At 49.9% G+C, this 21683-nt stretch overlaps 1 protein-coding gene across 1 annotated transcript; it reads left to right on the top strand.

Annotated features, from left to right (window-relative positions):
• Positions 1-574: 574 nt before the first annotated feature.
• On the top strand, positions 575-20305 carry LOC109438794 (cryptic protein). Its single transcript, XM_019718871.2, has 6 exons — positions 575-597; positions 910-959; positions 1051-1221; positions 1975-2089; positions 2197-2306; positions 20050-20305. Exons 1-6 carry the CDS (start codon positions 575-577, stop codon positions 20277-20279), a joined length of 699 nt encoding a protein of 232 aa, XP_019574430.2. The 3' UTR covers positions 20280-20305.
• Positions 20306-21683: the final 1378 nt, after the last annotated feature.

The raw sequence follows: 21683 nt of genomic DNA, 5'->3' as shown, positions 1-21683 counted from the left end.
ATGTCCCACACAGCGTCTCTCTTTTCTAGCTGGGCCCCTCCCATCTCTGGGTATGAAGGGTTAGCAATATAAAATCTCCATTTTCCTATGAAAACTTCTTTCTTCATGTCTAATCCCCTCTTCCCCCTTTGCCCACCCCCCACACACTGAGAGAAATGCTTGTTGCCTTGGTCACCAATGTTTTACATCAGGGATTGACCACTCCTGCTGCTGTCAGCACTGTAAACACTGTTGGGGAAAGAATCAGCCATGTCTCCACCCACTCCTCGCCCCCAGCTGCATCTCACTGAGGGGACAGTCCTTGAGGCTCTGTAGGGCCCTGCCTGTCACAACAGACCATTGCCTAACGGGTTTCCACGGCAGACCTCAGAGATCTCATTGCTTCCTGTGGCCTACAGTAGGCAGAGGGTAGGAAATACCTGTGTCTTCCGTACTCATCCATCTTGTATCCTCATGCAGTTACCGGAGTAAAGACACCTTCAAGTACAAACATCGTCAGACTCAGCTTCCTTGGAAATTGATCTTCAATGTATTGATGAGAGGAGACTCTCATACCAGACGCGTCAGTGGGAAAATGAGCTGGAGCCACCCTGTCAGGTAAGGACAGAGGCCACCCAGGTCTTAGAGCCTAGAGGGGCATTTAAAGGCCTCCAGAATAAATTGCAATGCATGCATGATTGTTCCTTCTCATTAAGAGGCATGCATACTTTCTTGGTCTCACAGTCTTTGAAAGCGATGACACATTAATCCAAATCTACAAGTTATAAAATGATTGCATAATATGTATTATACATTAAATACTGTATATACCTTTTATGCTTGTTATTGTATTACAATTTATACACATGTAAGTTTCTGTTCATGCTTTTTTATATGTTAAGCTTCAATACTTTTCTTTAAATATTCTAGGCTTCTGGTTATGATCAGTGTGACATTACAGATCATCCATTTGGGAAACAGTAAGAAGCATTTTATTTATAGTCTTTTAGTTTTTATTGTGTATTTGTTTCTCAATCATTATCAGTCTCATATTTTCAATGTCTTTAAAAGGCTATCAAAGAGAGAAACATAAAGGTGGTAGAGAAGAAATCAACACCACAGCTCAGAAGTTCCTGCAGGAAACATTCACCTGGACTTGGAATAATTGTAGGGAGGTGAATGGGAGCGCGGAGGGCTGGAGGTCGCAGGACTCCGCTCCCCACTCTCGGGCTCTCCAAGAGCGTAAGTCCCGACGCTGGCTTAGCGCTTTTTTCGTCATCTCAGTCACCAGAAGCTGAGTTTAGGGTTTGATAAAGAATTGGGATAAATTAAGGATAAAACGTGAAACCCAACAGAGAACATTTTATCATCTTCAAATGGTGATACAGGATAAAGTAAAAATATCTCCTAGTGAGGTGTTCTTTTACTCTGAAAACAACGTTTTACTATTTCATTGGTAAAACGTTGCATTTGCTCTTAAGTGGGTATTTTTCTCCGGTCCAGAGAACTGATTTAAACGTATTTAAAACAAATATCCCAACCCAAGATAATAGCGGATTCTTGCTTGGCTTTTAGCAGACTTTCAGGCTCCAGTCCCCAGGTTCACAGGGGGCCTTCTCGGAGAGGGGTGTGTGTAGGGGTGGGGTGGCGTCATTGCGCCCGTGGGTGGTCACTGCCCGGGAGGCCTGTGTTTAATCACTGACACGGGAAGTCACAGCCTGAATTTAACATATGAAAGGAAGGAAGAAAGAAAACCCGACTTGTTGGGGGCAGGGTTTCATGTCTTGTCGTCGGCCCGTTCCTTACCCACTGGCACCCCAGGTAGTTTGTTTTACATCCTTCAATTAACAAGCAGAATTTACCTGAGCAAACACACTTAGCAGGGAGCTAATTTTATTGCCTCCCCAGAGCAATCTTGTCCTGGCCTTTCCCAGTGGGTCTAACGCAGAGGGCAGCTCGCTAAGCGCCGAGCTGATGCCCAGGCGACCCCCACAGGTGCGACCCCGCGCCCGCGCTGCTGCAAGAACGGCGGTACCTGCGTGCTGGGCAGTTTCTGCGTGTGCCCCGCTCACTTCACTGGCCGCTACTGCGAACATGACCAGAGGCACAGGTGCGCACAGGGAAGAGCGGGGGGGCGGGGCGGGAGTGGGCGCGCGGGGTGGGGCGCGGTAGCGCGCGCTGGTCGCACTAACTTCGAGTCTCGCTTGGCCATCTCAGCGAGTGCGGCGCCCTGGTGCACGGAGCCTGGACCTTCCGCGGCTGCCGGCTCTGCAGGTGCGTCTTCGCGGCGCTCTACTGCCTCCCACGCCAGACATCCGGCCGCTGCGGTAAGAGGACCCTGCGTCCTGTGCTCACAGCCCACACATGCATGCAGTTGCTCCTTCTTACATCCCGAGCCGTAGCGATCTACCTGTGCCAGTCGACACAGAAATGAGCACACTGGGTCAGTTCATCACTCAGAAAAGTCCAATTGTAGTGAATCACATAGTGTGTTATCATTTGGGGGGTGGGAGATGAGGGTAAGGGGGATTGAATATATGGTGATGGAAGGAGAACTGACTCTGGGTGATGAACACACAATGGGATTTATAGATGATGTAATACAGAATTGTACACCTGAAATCTATGTAATTTTACTAACAATTGTCACCCCAATAAATTTAATTAAAAAAAAAAATTATTCCTAAATTTCCCATTTCCTGATCGCTGGGTTTAAACGTGATTTCCAAGCAGTGTCCTTAAATGTCCTTTACAGTGAGCGGAATTTTGGGAGCGCACAAGCTGGGAAGCAGAGCCGCGCCTGGCAGAAATGTTTCCTGACTAAATCTCCAGTGATTTCCCTACATTGCGACCACACTGACCACACTATCTCAGCTGTGAAACGAGGAGGGCACTGGAGTGGGACGTAACAGGCCTGGATGGTCAGATGCTGCCCTTTAGGGCCAACCAGTCAGTGCCCCCAAGGAAGGAAGGTGTCTTGTAACCACAGGGCAGGCCTGCCACACATACCCTGTTTTTCCAAAAATAAGACCCGCTCTTATATTACATTATGCTCCAAAAGACGCATTAGGGCTTATGTTCAGGGGATGTCATCCTGAAAAATTATGCTATGGCTTATTTTCCGGTTAGGTCTTATTTTTGGGGAAACACGGTATTAAAAGCCAGCAAGGTGTGGAGAACACACAGGGGTGAACACTCATGCGAAGATTCTGAACAGTCACCAACTCAAAGCAAATGTCCCACTTGTAAAACCCAGTAAGGAACATGAATTTCCTAGCTCAGAAAACAGATGTAACATTCTGCGCTGAATCACCACCTTGGGCAGGGCCCAGGAGCCCAGGAAATAAGGCCCAGCAGTTCAGTCTCACATCCTGTGCCCCTTCCCTGTTCAGCAGGCTCTGGCTGGGATGGAGTGAGGAGCACAGTTAAGGAAGGGCTGCCGCCTGCCCTTCAGCCCTTTTTGACAGCCCTGAGGGTGGGAACAGGGGCGCTTGGCTGTGCAGTGTGAAATCAAAGCTCCTAAGCCCACTTTCCTGTTCCACCCGCCCCTCACCTAAGTCAACCCTGGGCAAATTCCACAGTTGAAGGGCACACTTCATGATAGCACAGCCCTTCAACTCCACTCCTTTGTCTGCTGTCAGGACTGCCGGTGGAGGGGCAGCACGGGGTTGGAGAGGGTTGGGGGTGTGTGGGGATAGGGAGGCCAGAGCCCTTCAAGCCTACTTCCTGCCTCCACTCTCTTTGTGGGGCCGGTAGTGGAAGAATACATTTAATGGATGCTCAGCTTTAAACCCATCTTCTTGGCTCTCTCTCCCTCCCTCTGCAACCTTGGGTAGGATTAGCAGTCAAGGGGACACTCTTAATGAAGGTGCAGTTGTTCACTCCTTCTTCCCGCCCCTGGCTTCTCAGCCAGCTCTGCAGGGTGCTAGCAGTCTGTGGCACTCTTCCCTTCCTCCCTCTAGCTGACCACAGTTTTCAAAGCCCTCCCTTTCTTTTTTTTTTTTTAATTTATTTTTTAAATTTATTGGGATGACAATTGTTAGTAAAATTACATAGATTTCAGGTGTACAATTCTGTATTACATCATCTATAAATCCCATTATGTGTTCACCACCCAGAGTACGTTCTCCTTCCATCACCATATATTTGATCCCCCTTACCCTCATCTCCCACCCCCCACCCCCCGTACCCTCTGGTAACCACTAAACTATTGTCTGTGTCTATGAGTTTCTGTTTCTCATTTGATTGTCTTGTTCTTTTGTTGTTTTTGGTTTATATACCACATATCAGTGAAATCACATGGTTCTCTGCTTTTTCTGTCTGACTTGTTTCACTCAGCATTACACTCTCAAGATCCATCCATGTTGTCACAAATGGTCCTGTATCATCTTTTCTTACCGCCGAATAGTAGTCCATTGTGTATATATACCACAACTTCTTTATCCATTCATCTATCAAAGGACATTTTGGTTGTTTCCATGTCTTGCCCACCGTAAACAAAGCTGCAGTGAACATTGGAGCACACGTGTCTTTATGTATAAATGTTTTCAGATTTTTTGGGTAGATACCCAGGAGAGGGATTGCTGTGTCATATGGTAATTCTATTTGTAAATTTTTGAGGAACCGCCACACTGCCTTCCATAACGGCTGCACGGTCTGCATTCCCACCAACAGTGTATGAGGGTTCCTTTTTCTCCACAGCTTCTCCAATACTTGTTACTATTTGTCTTGTTGATGATAGCCATTCTGACTGGGGTTAGTGATACCTCATTGTGGTTTTTATTTGCATTTCTCTGATGATTAGTGATGTTGAGCATTTTTTCATATGTCTATTTGCCATTTGTATGTCCTCTTTGGAGAAATGTCTCTTCAGGTCCTCTGCCCATTTTTCAATTGGGTTGTTTGTTTTTTTGTTGTTGAGTTGCATGAGTTCCTTGTATATTCTGGATATTAGCCCCTTATTGGAGGCACTGTTTGCAAAAATCTTCTCCCATTCAGTTGGTGAAAGCCCTCCCTCTCTTATGGGCTCTTCATTTGCTGGGCTTATGCCCCCTGATTCACACTAGCTGCTCCCTCTATGCCCCAGGGAAAGGAGGACACAAATTAGGGAACAGGCATCAGAATTGCAGGTGGTGCCTGTGTGTTCCTACATGTGAAATCATTTCCCACCTGCCATTGGTGCACCAAGCAGTAATGTGTGGAAGGGGCTAGCTGTGACGATTTTCATTCTCCTATGCAAAGCCAGCTGGAGTTGAGAAGCAGCAGGGTAGGAACTGGGTTCGGAGATATTTACTGACTGTTTTACATCCTGGGAAATACCCAAAGCTGGGACTGCCTCTGCCAAGGACAGTGACAGTGGCTCTGCCAAGGACATTGACAGAATTGTGGCTGTAAAAATGTGGCTTCTTCTCATTAAAGTTGAACAAAGTAGCTCAGAGTAATGTGAAATTTGAAGTAGTTTCAGAGTAATTTGCCAGGTGCAGAAAGGGCAGTAGCACCTTTGTACTCTGACTCACTGATCCTGCTTCAAGGCAATGACAATGGTAGTGGCTGTGCTGACAGTGATTATGATGACATGAGGATGACGATGACGATAGCTGCTGTGCCGATGAAGGTTTGCGATGATGACATGAGGATGACGATGACGATAGCCGCTGTGCCGATGAAAGTTTGTGATGATGACATGAGGATGACAGTGATCATGAGGATAACTGTCTGTTAGCTTTCAGTATATTTCATGCATTTAAACACTTTATCCCATTCAATTCTCATAATGTCAACCAATGGCCGTTGGTGCCAGTTCAATGCCAACAGGAATCTCCAGTTTGGGGTACGGTGAAGAAGGAAACTACTCAGTGCAAACAGCTTAATTGTGATACAGCTCGGCTGTGAGAACAGCATGGCTGTGGAATAGCTCAGTAATATTACAGCTCAATTATGAAACAGTACAACTGTGAGATCGCCCTGGGGCAAGGTGGCCTGCGCGTGAGTCCTCTCTGGCTAGACACTTCTGCTCTGCTCTGCTCTATTCTGGTCCTGCAAGACATCTTTGGTGTTTCTTTCATCTTTGGTGTTTCCGTTTTAACTGGAGAAATGCAGTCTTCTGTCTTGGGGAAAGTGCACTTCCGAAGCCACAGCGCACCTGTCTTACATAGAGGGAAGGCCTGCTCCACTCTGTTATTAGTCCATCCTCATGCAAATGAGGGCTTTGATCCTCAAACTTTGATTGGTCCAAAAGGCACTGTCCCAATTGGTCAAAATGGAGCCACTCCATTGGTCTGTGAAGAGTTTGATGGTGACAGAGCTGTGCAGCTCTGATTGGATGAGGAGAGTTTCAGTCCTATTGGTGGAAATTCAATTACAGAAACTCCTGTATAAGTGTTGGCTCAGCTGGCAAGAACACAATGCAGGCAAGCAGTTCAGTGTGGGAGGCAGTTCAGTGCAGGCTTCATCCTGAAGTGAAGTTTGTGAGAGAGGCCCCTGTTTATAAATGGCTGCTAGGCTGTGCTTTTAAATTTGAGCCCATATAGCCACTGGAGTCCTTGGTAGGTGTCTTCTTTCTCCATAATTGCAAGCCTATGAAATAGGTATTATTACACCTTTTATATTTCAGGAAACTGAGGCTTAGAGTGGTTATCTCCAACAGTTAGTAAACAGGGTCTGATTTCTTTTTTCTCTTAAGAGAGCATTACAAGAGGCTAGCTAATTTAGAAACAAAATGATATTTTAAAATAACATTTAAGTTATTTAAAAATATTGTAAATTAACATACCATACCATATTGATATAGAATGATAATTGATATGTAATGATAATTAATGTATAGTTAATATGAGTCTGTGAATAAAATTGCTACCATTCATGAAGTACGTAAGCACATCCCTGACCTATGTCACATTTTAAAAAATGAGATATAATTGCCATATAACGTTATATTAGTTTCAAGTGTACACATGATTTGATATTGTGAAATGATAGCACAATAAGTCTAGTTAACATCCATTACCCCACATAGTTACAGATTTTTTTTTCTTGCGATGAGAACTTTTAAGATCTACTCTCCTAGCAACTTTCAAATATATAATACAGTATTACATATTATAGTGGCCATGCTGTACATTACATCCCCATTAATTATTTTATAACTGGGAGTTTGTACCTTTTGACCACCTTCACCCATTTCACTCCCCCCACCCCCACCTTTGGAACCCGCCAATCTGTTGTCTGTATCGATGACCTTGGTTTCTTTTTTTAAGTGACATCATATGGTATTTGTCTTTCTCTGTCTGACTTATTTCACTTGGCATAATGCCTTCAAGGTCCATCTGTGTTGTCAAAATTGGCAAGATTTCCCTTTTTAATGGCTGAATAATATTCTACTATATATATATATATATATATATATATATATATATATATATATCTCCATTCAGCCATCAGTGTACACTTGGGTGCTTCCATATCTTGGCTATTTGTAAATAATGTGCAACAAACACAGGGGTGCATACATTTTTTCGAGTTCATGTTTTTATTTCCTTTGGATAAATACCCAGAAGTGGGATTACTAGAGAATATGGTAGTTCTATTTTTAATTTTTTGAGGAGACTTCATCTGGTTTCTATAGTGGCTGCACCAATTTACCACCAATAGTGTACAAGGATTCAGGGTCTGATTCTCAACCACTGTGCCATTTCTGTACACTACCTATAAGAAAATTATCAATATAAAATAAAGAATATTTTTGATAGTGGTATTTAGAATACTGAAAAATTGGCCGTGTTCTAAATCCAACAACAGAGGAAAGTTAAATATTTTAAATCATTCAATAGGGTATTATGATTTTGAAGAGAATATGGAAGATACAATGGAAAAATCTGTTGACAATGTAATTATAATGATGTGAAAAGATACATATGGATAGGGGATCACAAATAGATAACAACATGCTCTGAAATCATGGCTCTCTGCCTCCTCCAGGGACCTGAAGGCTGAAGGATCTCCAAGGGCCCTACTTGTTCTGATGCTCTGTGGGTCCAATAATGACGACAAGCTTTCTTAATCTCAAACACAATGCCTTTTCAAAGTCATGGTTTTCCATTCTGATACAGAAGGACATTATTCTTCAATTTCCTCGTGTAAAATTAGGATAACCTACCCTCCACTCTCACACATATATTGAAGGATAAAATTTATGCAAAATAATCTTGTTTGTTGGCATGAGCTATTTTGTAACTTTTTTGCTCATAACCTAAAATAATGCTTTGTGCATAGTAATTCTAAATAAATGTAGAATGGATAACCTTTGACCTCTTAGTTTCAAATACAACTCCAAAGAAGAAACACCATATAAGCCATTACCTATTACTTTATTACAATTCAAAGATCAATATTTAGTGTTCTAAAAACAGTATGTTTTAGACATGTAACTATCATTTTACCATTTTTTTCATTTACATTTAACTTTGCATTTAAAGAGGCAATGTGGCATAATAGAAAAAGCATAGGGAATCCCCCAAATACTTGTTTAAATCCCGCAAAATACCTGTTATAATGTTTATGATCTTTATGAAAGGTTAAATGACTTGTGCTTCAGACTCCGCAACTGCAAAATTGGAGCTGAATATTTACCCATTGTTTGTTAAGATGAAAAGGCATTGTACCTGTTACATAAAAAGTTATTTTATTAACATCACCATCAAAATATTCAAATCAATACAGTGAGGTTAGAAAGATTTACTTCATAATTAGCATTTATATGCAAATTTACTGAAATATATTTTTTAGGTTGTAAACAATACTCACTAATTCTTGATGGGTATTAGTTAATTAGGGTTTAAAAATTGAAAAAAGAATGATAAGCTTCAAGCTAGCAGGGCATTTGCTCAGTCTTTGAACCAGCCCAAGATCTAATTATGCAAAGAAGGTGGATCTTCCTGCACCTAGCCCCACCCAAAGAATTATTTCATTAGCATCAAAAGAAATTTAATGCTCTAAAAGTTAGAGACAAAATAATGACACAGTGAAATAGGAAACTCAAATGCCTTCAAATATCAACAGGTAATATAAATGTCAGATTGAGGTCCTTCAAACTCACCTCTTGCTGCAAACTCAATTTTTAAAAATACATTTCTGGCACAACCAATCAACCAACCAACCAAACGACCAACCAAGAAACAAACAACTGTGGGCTGTAGCCTATGGGGCTGTCGACCTGGGGGCTATGGGCCTGTGGGCCTATGAGGATGTGGGCCTGTGGGGTAATGGGGCTGTGGGCTTGTGGGGCTGTGGGGCTGTGGGGCTGTGGGCCTGTGGGCCTGTGGGGCTGTGGGGCTGTGGGCCTGTGGGGTTGTGGGGCTGTGCGGCTCGGGCCAGTGGGGCTGTGGTCCTGTGGGGCTGTGGGGCTCTGGGCCTGTGGGGCTCTGGGCCTGTGGGGCTGTGGGACTGTGGGTCTGTGGGGCTGTGGGGCTGTGGGCCTGTGGGCCTGTGGGGCTCTGGGCCTGTGGGGCTGTGGGGCTCTGGGTCTGTGGGCCTGTGGGGCTGTGGGGCTGTGGGCCTGTGGGCCTGTGGGGCTGTGGGGCTGTGGGACTGTGGGGCTGTGGGGCTCTGGGCATGTGGGCCTGTGGGGCTGTGGGGATGTGGACCTGTGGGCCTGTGGGGCTCTGGGCCTGTGGGGCTCTGGGCCTGTGGGCCTGTGGGGCTGTGGGGCTCTGGGCCTGTGGGGCTGTGGGCCTGTGGGGCTGTGGGCCTGTGGGCCTGTGGGCCTGTAGGGCTCTGGGCCTGTGGGGTTCTGGGCCTGTGGGCCTGTGGGGCTGTGGGGCTCTGGGCCTGTGGGCCTGTGGGGCTGTGGGTCTCTGGGCCTGTGGGCCTGTGGGGCTGTGGGGCTGTGGGGCTCTGGGCCTGTGGGCCTGTGGGGCTCTGGGCCTGTGGGGCTGTGGGGCTCTGGGGCTGTGGGCCTGTGGGGCTCTGGGCCTGTGGGTCTCTGGGCCTGTGGGCCTGTGGGGCTGTGGGGCTCTGGGGCTGTGGGCCTGTGGGTCTCTGGGCCTGTGGGGTTCTGGGCCTGTGGGCCTGTGGGGCTGTGGGCCTGTGGGGCTGTGGGCCTGTGGGGCTCTGGGCCTGTGGGCCTGTGGGGCTGTGGGGCTCTGGGCCTGTGGGGTTCTGGGCCTGTGGGCTTGTGGGGCTGTGGGGCTGTGGGCCTGTGGGGCTGTGGGGCTCTGGGCCTGTGGGTCTCTGGGCCTGTGGGCCTGTGGGGCTGTGGGGCTCTGGGGCTGTGGGCCTGTGGGTCTCTGGGCCTGTGGGGCTGTGGGGCTGTGGGGCTCTGGGCCTGTGGGCCTGTGGGTCTCTGGGCCTGTGGGCCTGTGGGGCTGTGGGGCTCTGGGGCTGTGGGCCTGTGGGTCTCTGGGCCTGTGGGCCTGTGGGGCTGTGGGGCTGTGGGGCTGTGGGGCTCTGGGCCTGTGGGCTGTGGGGCTCTGGGCCTGTGGGTCTCTGGGCCTGTGGGGCTGTGGGGCTGTGGGGCTGTGGGGCTGTGGGCCTGTGGGCCTGTGGGGCTCTGGGCCTGTGGGGCTGTGGGGCTCTGGGCCTGTGGGGCTGTGGGACTGTGGGGCTGTGGTCTCTGAGGTTGTGGGCCTGTGGGCCTGTGGGCCTGTGGGCCTGTGGGGCTCTGGGCCTGTGGGGCTGTGGGGCTGTGGGGCTCTGGGGCTGTGGGGCTGTCGGGCGGTGGGGCTCTCAGCCTGTGGGGCTCTGGGCCTGTGGGACTGTGGGGCTCTGGGCCTCTGGGGCTGTGGGACTGTGGGGCTGTGGTCTCTGGGGCTGTGGGGCTGTGGGTCTATGAGCCTATGTGGAGACACCCCACACAGGTCCTAGCCTCAGCTGTCTCTCAACTAGGGGCATGCTGTCTGAAAGAGTGAACCCTTTGTCAAGACCTCCTGGGATGTTCTCCTATGATAGGTGTATTGCAGTGGGTAGCTTCTCTGGGTGTCACAGCAGGAGAGGAAGTGTCGTGCGGGGAGGCCTGCAGGGTCTCTGGTCCAGCTCCCCACATAACGCAGGATATGGTGAGGCCAAAAAGGAACACCCACGGAGCCATAGGTAGGGGAGTCATACCACTACGGTCTCACTGGAGGCTGGGTTCACTGGACGTGCGACCTGCTGTCCGTTTTGTCTGCAACCCACCGACGACTCTCTTTCACTCTCCTCCACTCTCCTCGGCTCTCCTTCGTAGCCGCAGCAGTTATATTAGTGGCTAATGGCTCAATGGCTACAGCTGACGGCCAATCAGCCACAGCTGACGGCCATCTACTACCCGAGCCAGCACCCCTCCACGTGAGGCCGAGAGCCTGTAAACTACTCTCTGGGGCTCTGTCCCCACACTCCACCCCTACAGGTTCTCGCCTCACAATCTAGGTGACAAGCGTCTTCTGCGAGGGTCCCTGTGCCATATTAGCCTACTGACACCTACGGACGAAAAGAAACGGTAGTCTTAGGAACCAACAATGGCAAATCCCTTCCATCTGGGAGGATACATGCCAGCTTCTTGTCCTGGGAAAGGAGGGTTGCTGCCACTGGCACCTTTCCCGGTTTGTGGTAGCAGACCTTTATGGCAGTGCTTGGGGTCCCTTGCATAGTTTCAACATGTAACAGAACAGGGGACCCCATAATAGGCCATAGTGAGAGCACATAGTTTCCTCGCAAAATCATCCCGGTATCGGGACCTCTGTATACTACAGTCACTTGAGGTGGCCACTCAGCCACCACCCCTGGTGTCACTTGCAAATCATGAGTCAAACCGGCCCCCCATGGGGCTATCAGACCCAACCACCGACAGTGGGGGCTTTTGACCTGCCAGGGCCAAGTCCATTGCTGCCGTTCCCCTGCTTTCAAGCATGTGGGTGCTGGCAGCAAAATGTTCCCATTTCTGCCGTAGCCTGGCTTTAACAGAGTCTCACTGGTGGTAACTTGTAATTGAATGGGAGCGGCCGTTCGATGTAGCAGAGCTTCTACTGGCGTGGGCCCTCCCTTCCGTGGTCTCTCATTCAGGACTCTCAGGACGTCCCATAGACGCGAGGCCCAGTCACGCATCGTGGGAGGGTGTTTTGACACCCAGAGACCTTGCTTCAAAAGACCATTATAACGTTCAATCATGCCAGCTGCTTGCGGATTGTACGGGGTGTGAAACAACCATTGCACGTCCATCCTGGCAGCCCAGCGCTGCACTTCTTGCCCCGTAAAATGGGTACCCCTGTCACTTTCAATGACTTGGGGGCGCCCATAGAGGGTGCACAGCCGTGTAAGGGCGACCACTGTATGCCGCTGATCCGCAGCTGGACAGGGCCAAGCAAACATCAACCCCGTAGCAGTGTCCACTGCTGTAAATGCATATATCGCATTGCGGGCCTTAGGCAGGGGTCCAATGTAATCCACTTGCCAGCGAGTGAGGGGCACCCTCCCTCGCATGATCTGCTGTGTCTCCCAGGGGAGCCTCCGCCTTTGGGGGCTGTCCTGGGCACAGACGGCACAGTCATAGCAGGCATCTGCTATCTCCTGCCATTTCAAAGGCAGGCCCCAGCGTCTGCTCACCTGCCACATGGTTCGGCTTCCAGCGTGCTGTAATTTCCTATGCAGCCAATGGGCCACATCAGTGGCAGGAGCCCGCTCTAACCATCGTACCCGTGCTAGGGCGTCTGCTTCATCATTACCTGGGGACACTAAGGGGGAGTGACCTGTGACATGCATTAAGGTCACCTCCTTTTTCTGCCCTAGGTCCCAGAGGTCCTGCCACATGGCTTGACCCCACAGTGGACGGTGTCCCACCAACCAGTTTTGGTGTTTCCATGTAGGCAGCCACAGCGTTAGGCCCCGGAACACCGCCCAGCTGTCAGTGCAAATAACTAGGGGCCCAGGCTCGTGGCTGATCACCATCCACACAGCCCATAATTCAGCCCACTGGCTACTCTGGCCCATCCCAGTATCAAACCAAATGGTGTCTGTTTTGGGCTGCACACCAATAGCCGTCCAAACAGCTGCAGCCCCTTGGCTAGAACCATCGGTAAACCAGGCATCCTCAGGTACTGGGGACTGTCCTTCTTTGTAGGGCGAGGGCTCCAAGTCCTCCCCTCTAGGCAGAGCACTTGGCTTAGCCTGGGCTACAAGCTCCACAGGCCCCAGGACCTATTGTAGCTCTGTGCTCAAAGGGCTTGAACTAAGGGTGCTACGTTGCTCCAAGTAGGCACCCCACTTGGCGAGGGTGATGGTCTGTGCCACCCCCGTTTTGGGTCTCTGGGTCCACGTACGGACCCACCCCTGGACAGGATAGGTTGTTCGAACCAATACGCGTGCCGTTCCTGTGATGGCTTCTGTGGCCACTAGGGCTGCATACACAGCAGCCAGCTGTTTCTCTATTAGAGAGTAGCGGACCTCTGCTCCTTTCCATAATTGGGACCAAAATCCCACTGGCAACCGGAGACGCTCTTGCTGTTGCCAGAGGCCCCATCCATACCCCTCTTGGGTTACATGAACATCAAGTTCAAATGGGCGGCTGGGGTCCACTACTTGCAGAGCCTGTGCCTGCTGCACTGCCCATTTTGTGGCAATGAAGGCTTGCTCTATAGCCTTTGTCCAATCCCATGAGGCCCCCTTTTTTATCATATTGTACAAGGGCCTTGCCATTTGTGCTAAATGGGGTACAAACGCCCACCAATATCCTAGCAGACCCAAATACGTCTGCAGTTGGGAGACCTTGGTCGGCCGGGGAAAGACTTGTATTTTGTCAATGATTGCCTCAGGTATAACCTTTGTCTTACCCGACCACACAACACCCAAAAACTTGACGGATAAGCCAGGGCCTTGGACCTTTTCCTCATTCACCGCCCAGCCGCGTGACTTCAGGTGGCAGAGAAGAGAGGGAGCTGCTTGCTCTAAATCAGAAAGAGAATCTGAGGTTAACAGAATGTCATCAACATAATGAAACAAGGCCACAGAGGATGGGTGATCCCACTGTGCCAAATCCTGGGCCACAAGCCCGTGGCAGATAGTGGGGCTGTGCAAGTATCCTTGCGGAAGGACTTGAAAAGTCCACTGACGCCCATCCCACATAAAAGCAAACTGCTCTTGACACTCGGGTGCAATGTCAATGGAGAAAAAAGCATTGGCCAAGTCCACTACATAGTGATATGTCCCTAGGCGGACAGTCAGATGATCCATTAAATCATGAATTGAAGGCACTGCAGCGTGCAAGGGTGGCGTCACCTTATTTAACTCCCTATAGTCCACAGTCATTCGCCAGGTCCCATCTGGCTTCTTGATAGGCCATACTGGGGAGTTAAAGGGACTGTGCGTTGGCCTCACAATATGTGCCTTCTCCAATTCCAATATTGTACGACCGATCTCCTCCTGTCCTCCTGGCAGGCGGTACTGTCGCACTGTAACCACGCGCCAGGGCTGTGGCAACGCTTGAGGAGGGTGGTGAGCATGCCCGCATGTCACCGCTTTCACCACCCGGATCCGGAGACGGAACTCTCCCACCGACATCTGTAAGCTGAGGCCATGTAGCACGTCCACCCCTAGAATATACTCCGGAACGGGGGAGACATAAACCTTGTAGGTACGAGGAGGGAGCCTTCCTATACCCAGTGGTAAGGAAACGGCTTTCACAGTCACAGTTTTTCCCCCGTAGCCATCAATGCAGACTGCTGGTCCAGGGAACAGTTCTGGGTTCCCATAAACGAGACTGCAGTCAGCACCAGTGTCAACTAGGGCCAAAACCCTCTGCACATTAGAAGGGGACCAATGTATGGACAGTTCCACGTGGGGCCTCCGGTCCCTGCTTGTCCCCTCTGACTGGGTACCTTGGCCCCACCCCTAATCAAGCTGCAAGGAGTAGGCCTCAAGCGGCTGCATGAAGTCCTGGAGGGACACGGGTCGCGCTTTGCCAGACTCCTCCTTTATGTTTCTCCGGAATTGTTGTTCCGGACGCAACTGTTTCCAAAGTTCAAGCAGGAGTGCGTTGGGTTGCTGGTCTATTTTCTTCCTATCGACCCCTGCTGCCACGAGATCACGCCACATCTGTGCGCGCGTTACTCTCTGAGGCCCGCGACCTCGCCCCTTTACTTTTGGTTTGGGCTTCCAGGTCTCAACTGTGCGGACCTCCTGTCTTAACTTCCTTCGCCTCTGGCTTTCAACATCCCCTAGGGTGGCCGTGGCAGTTGTAACTTCATGGATCCGTCGCCCTACATACGGTGTAAGAATAGCAACCAAGGATCCAAAAGCACTCGCAGGTGCAGTGTCCAAAACCAGATCTCTCATGCTGGCAGTAAAAAGCTCGTCATCTGGGCCCTGCATGTTGAGGTTAAAAATAGCATGTCTCATACCCATTTCACGGATTATTTGCGTAAGTTCTGTATATGACTGCCATTGACTCACAGTGTCTGGCAGCTTGCCAGCCTGTTCCCATACGGTGCGTACCGCAGCCGTGAGCCACGCCATTAGAGAATGGTTGCCCTGGTTGTTGGCCAACCTATGGCAGTTTTGTAACCTTTGTCGCAGGGACAGATGCACTGTCACGAAGGCTAGCTTTTCCATCTCGCCTGGGGAGCAGAGAATGCTGTCTGCCCCCTCATCCCATAAACGTAATAGCCAAGCCGAGACTGGCTCTCCAGGGCGCTGTCTGTACCGCCTCCCCAGCTCCTGCAACTCAGTGGGAGTGTATGGGGTGTAGGTCGTGAACTCAGTCACAGCTGGGTTGCCGGCAGCAACGCCCCTGGGGCCCAAAGGTTGCTCACGTTTTACCCTTTGCTTCAAGATTGGCCGGGCTTGGGGGTTGGGAGCTACATTGTCTCCACTTCCTTCCTCCGCCTCTGCCTCAGAGTCTCCACTGTGGGGCCCCTGTTCTAACAGGCGGACCCGGGCTTCCAGTGCTTCCAACCGGGACACCTGGTCAGGCACCCGGGCCACTTCATTAAGCACATTTTCCGTGTTGAGATTCAAGGCCTTGAGGAACATCCAGCCCACACGGCCGGCTGTAGCCTTCTCCTCCTCTGGCAACTGCTCAGCCAGAGCCTGCAGGGCCCTCTCCATGCTGGTCGGAGAGCCGTCCATGTCCTCCCACCCCTCCTTGGGGGTCCAACCCTTGAGAACAGTGGCCACCGGACACCACACACTGTGTGGGGGCCATACATCCTCCTGCTCAGAGTCAGACGCCATTCCTACCTGGTCGGAATCTTGCTCACCATGCCAGGTGTCTGAGTGGGTGCCTCGATGTAAGATGTCCACAGCCCTCGGAGCCTACAGCAGCAGCCCACCAAAAAGCCGGTAATGCCTGCTATGGCCAACAGGGCGGCATGCCATCCGGAGGCTCGAGAGGACCACCAATTCACCGAGGGGTCACGTCTCTCCCAGGCAGACTGTGCTCCCCCTCTCTGGCGCAGCTCCTCATGGGCTTCCTGAGACTGCGTTTTCACACGCACAAACTGCTCTACCATCCCTCGGAGAGCCTTGGCCGGCGCCATACCCTGCTCGCTGCGCCATTTGTCGTGCGGGAGACCCTGCTCGCTGCGCCATTTGTCGTGCGGGAGACCCTGCTCGCTGCGCCATTTGTCGTGCGGGGAGGCCTGCAGGGTCTCTGGTCCCGCTCCCCACATAACGCAGGATATGGTGAGGCCAAAAAGGAACACCCACGGAGCCATAGGTAGGGGAATCATACCACTACGGTCTCACTGGAGGCTGGGTTCACTGGACGTGCGACCTGCTGTCCGTTTTGTCTGCAACCCACCGACCACTCTCCTCCACTCTCCTCCACTCTCCTCCACTCTCCTCCACTCTCCTCCACTCTCCTCCGCTCTCCTCCGTAGCCGCGGCGGTTATATTAGCGGCTAATTGGCTAACTGGCTACAGCTGACGGCCAATCAGCCACAGCTGACGGCCATCTACTACCCGAGCCAGCACTCCTCCACGTGAGGCCGAGAGCCTGTAAACTACTTTCTGGGGCTCTGTCCCCACAGGAAGCCATTTGGCTCGCAGGGGCATCTCGGGGTATCTGCAAATTGGAGAGTTTCGGGAATGCTCTTTCTGGACCTCACATTGTAATATGATGTTTTTACGCAGACTGGCCTCCTAATGTTTTTTTAGATCTCCCAATCCAACGGTAAAAATATCTGAGCATATTCTGTATTCAGTGGTGGTGACGATTGCCACAAACTTGATTTCACTTCTTTCTTCCTTGTCACATATGCACAAGACTACTACACATGCTAAAAGTCTCTGATATGTGTAAGTTTAAAAAACGCTTTTTGTAAGTATGTAATAAAAATCCCATATTTTAGAAAGTTATCCTTCAGTAGCTGAGTTTTTTTTTTTTTTTTTTTTTTTTGTATGACATAAAATATGGTAGGCTGTAGAACCATTGATTTCGTGATTGTAATATACATAGTAAGTAATAAAGCTTTTCATATAAATATATACTGGTGTTACAGGAAAAGAAGGTCATTTGTTTCGTGCAGGAAAGAATTCAAGCATGAGCCAGCATAAAGTTTAAAGTGAAAATAAGTTCATTTAGCAGAGAGTGAGAAAAGAAAGGAAAGGCCACCCCACAGACTAGAGTGGTGTTTTCTAATCGCTAGTGGAAGAGAGACCTCCTCCATCTGCTGGGTTAGGGTTTATATGTTTCTTATTTCCATGGAACACTTCTTCGAATGGGGAACTTTTACAAGGTGCAAGAAGAACGGGGACAGGTTTACCTTTAACTTTTGTAAGGTACAGGGGGAATGGCCATAATGGAATCTCTTTGCTCAGTAGGCTTCAGATGGTCTGTTCTGTGATTAATGTCTGCCTGAGTGTGTATCTGGCAGTACACAGGCCGCAGGCTTGGAATCCAACCTTCTAGTTCCCTCTTCTGTAAAAACAGTCCTCATGCCCGTTTCCTGTATTACTGGAAGTTGTAATATTTTTCTCTCCCAGCTCAGTAGGTGACCTTGGGCCTTCTGGGAGGGACACTGCATGGTACTCACAGCCCCAGTCCCTGTCATGCTGGGATTCAGCTCCTGCTCCCCGCACAAGAACGCAGGATATGGTGAGGCCAAACAGGAACACCATCGGAGCCATAGATAGGGAAGTCATACCCCTATATTCTCGATGGCAGCTGGTCGAGACATACAAGCAAACATCCGCCAGTACCCCAACAGGGGGTCTTCCTGTACCCGAGTCTCGCTAGCGGCCGGGCGAGATGCAGGAAGTAATATCCACATGATCCGCAATACGCTAGCCACTTCTCTACCAACCAACCCACTTGCTAGCTGCAATTTGCCGTCTGCTTCTCTGCCAACCAGCCCCTTACTGTAACCACGGCAGTTATATTAGTGTCTAATGGCTAACCAGTAACAGCTGGTGGCCACCCAGCCACAGTGGATGGCCATCTGATTACAGCTGATGGACATTTAATAACTGAGCCAGCACCTTTTCACGTGAGGCGGAGAGCCTGGAAACTACTCTCTGGGACTCTGTCCCCACAGGACCTCTGCTTGAAGTGCTGACTGTCTAACCAAGTCCACAAAGCTGACTAGGGCAATGACTTTTGAGTTTACATACAAGGAAAGATTGCCAGCTTGTTCCTTCTCTCAGGGGAAAATCAACATGAAATTCAGTACGTGCTCACCCCTTTTCATCTGAATAGCTTCTAATGCTGTGAGCACCTGTCTTATCATCAGCTATTCTGGAGCCTCCTCTGGGCCCAGAGGTTAGGATTCCTGTATTGTGGGTTCTAGTACCCTGGAACAACCGTCTCCTGAGGTGGAGTGGTGTGGAGAAGGTGCCCAAGGTGGACCTTGTTCCCAGCCTGAGTCTAGCCTCCTAGACTTGCCCACCTTAGCCCACCTGTAAGCAGATGCAGAGTGAGTCCTTGCTGCCGCTGCTTGTCTTCATCCTTACTTGTTCATTCTATTGTCTCATGCTCCCACAGGCTCCCACATCCAGAGGGCATCTCCTGCAGGTATCATAGAGGGCAGGGCTGGCAGGCCTGTCTCTGGGGTGGGTGGGGCAGGCTGGCCTCTGCAGGACTGCCCCAGGGAGAAGTTCCAGTAGTAGGGCCCTTCCTCAGCTCGTGCTTCCCTGTGCAGACAACCCCACATCCAACCCCAGATTTGCTTGTGAGAATGTTTTGGTGGAGCTGGCTGGCATCCCTGAGGGGCTCGCCAGCTTCCCAAGGTAATCACTCGTCGCCAGGGACTTTAGCCAAGACCCCTGTTTGGCCCTAGTGTCCCGGATTAGTGAGTAGATTGACAGTGATTCCTGCTCAGGCCAGATCCCAGTGATATAGAAAACCCTATACTCACAGGCCCTTGTTGTGGAGGAGCCACATTTGGACACCTGGGGAAGTGAGCTCTGTGGGGTATGGTGCCAGCCCCCGCAGTGCTGGGGAGCTGTTCCTGGCTGTGACTTCCCTGTGGGACTGCTGGCATTGCTTTAGTGGTGGCAGCTTTCCTCCTGTTTAATAAACTGTTCCTAGTCAAAGAAATAGTGTTGGGACTAATGTGGGGGAAGTTGGGGCTTCCTTGACCAGATAGGTGCAAGCTATTATTGGATTGTATTTTAAATCGGATCTCTTTGTCTCCATTGCTAAATGACTTGGTGTGGAATTCTGGAAGACCCCCTCGGTCAGCTCATGTGCTAAATGAGAGGGGCTGCAGGGTCATTTCTTTGTTAGCCTTTAAAACAATCAACAAACATCCTCCAGCTTCAAGTTCCACAGAAATCCCATGGTTGCTGGCCGCAGGGAAAGGAATATGAGATATGAAAGCCAAGGCAAGCACACCTTCCTTAGGCTGCGCCCCACACCCCACGACTCGCGCCCCCGCGCTCCACTCCGACTTCCGTCAGTGCGGAGCCCTCTGTCACTGCGGGTGCCAGGTGAGCGGCCGTGGGCTCAGCTTCATGCCCATCTGCCTTGATGCAGAGCCTGCCAGGCAGAGCCTGCTGAGGAGAACAAGGCAGAAAAGGACCCTCAGCAGAGCAGGTGCAAATATCTGTTTCACTCCCTTGAAGCAAGTCTGCAGCAGAGTGTCTTACATACTCTCGGTTTTTTTTCAGACCTCAAAGACTTTCTCGCCTCACACTCGAATGGACTAAGCGCTAAGTGCCTGCTGAGTTTTCTCACTCTCCTGCCCTGCTTCCTCCTGCAATGCCTCCTCAAGGAAGGGGAGACTGTTGACTGGCCTGCGCGGGTAACCGGTAACCCTCAGTCCACATTTGCAGGATCTCGGGGTCCCTGGCTCCCAGGAAAGCCAGGAGCTTGTACATCCTCTTTAGTGTCTATGTAGTAAGAGATTTGTTTCATTTCCTGTAAACTGAGCATGAGATGAATATTTTTATTAAACATTTTCATGAAAGAGCCTTTCTTGCTTCCTTAAGCCTTATTTCAAGGTAACGACTGCATCCCTACATCACCTCTAGTGATTTCAGAGGGGAAAGCAAGTGGGCACTGGATAAGAGCGACTCTTCCAGCACTCCCAGCCCCGTGCACAGATGCCCCAGTAGTACCTTTTGTTTGTTCACTCTCAGTCCCCCCACTAGTTCTTAGGGGCAGCCACAGCACTGCATGTGTGTCCCCAACACTGCTGTTCTCTGTGTCTAGCCAGGAGCAGCTGCCTAAGAACTGCTTCATAGAGAAAGGAAGGCAAGAAGGAGGAGGGGAGCTAAGCCTTTTCTCGATTCCTTCTACTAGCTGCTCCTTTGTGACACCCTTTCCAGGACAATTAGAGTTCTTGGGATTATCACCACAGCTGTAAAAGGGGAAGATTCTACACGGCAGAACCCATTGTAAAGGCAAAGCAGGGAGAGAATTCAGCCAAAGACGTCATACAGTCTGGGTCCCCAGACTAGCCCTCCTCTCGTAGGACTGTCATCTCCTGGCAGCCTGTCAGGTGAGCAGGTTTACACACAGCAGGCCAGCCACCCAATCTGAACTCTAGTCTGAAACTAAATACCTCTAAAGAATTCTGGGAAAAACAAAGGGGACTAAAGGACCGGCCTTCCTTCCAATCACACAGTACTTGGGAGTTAGGCATTTCTAAACTGGGTCTGTCAGGTGTAGTCGCTCTCCACTGATTAGTCAAGGCCCTCGTTGGACCGAAACCATGACTAGAAACCAGAGGAATGAAGATAAGAATATTACAACTTATTCAGGTAAACAAATAAATAAGAGTAAAATATGAGAGAGAAAAGTCCTCTGAAATAGACACTACAGCCTGAATCAATAAATCAATTCATCAAAATATTGAAATTTCATAAACCTTAAAGGATTTCATTTAAAATGTTCAAAGCTGAATTCAATGGAAGCATCATTACAGGATTTATTGCCTATGTGATATAAAGCTACATGTACTGGAGCGGTTTGTGGGCAGAAAAGTGTCTTTCAGTCAACACTGGAAGCCTGAGACAATTGTCCCAGTGCTCAACTGTGGAAACACTGCCAAGGAGGGTGGCTTTGAGTCTACCTGGATGCTGGGACACTACACATATAGGTGAAGAGAGTGTTGAGCACCGAGGTAGGAAGTTGTGCTGAATTAAATGAGCTGCTTAGTGCTCTGCATAGTGTGTCCGCACACACATGCATGTGTGCACATGTGCACACGTGTACACATACACACACCAATTTAACAAATACATTTTGAGGCCCACTGTCAGCTGGGCTCGGTGGCACAGCCCTTTAAGCGGCGAATCAG

Source organism: Rhinolophus sinicus, linkage group LG02, assembly GCF_036562045.2.
Source record: "Rhinolophus sinicus isolate RSC01 linkage group LG02, ASM3656204v1, whole genome shotgun sequence".
In the NCBI taxonomy this organism is placed as follows: Eukaryota; Metazoa; Chordata; class Mammalia; order Chiroptera; family Rhinolophidae; genus Rhinolophus; species Rhinolophus sinicus.
Note: the sequence above shows the minus strand (reverse complement) of the source record. Positions and strands in the feature narration are given on the sequence as shown.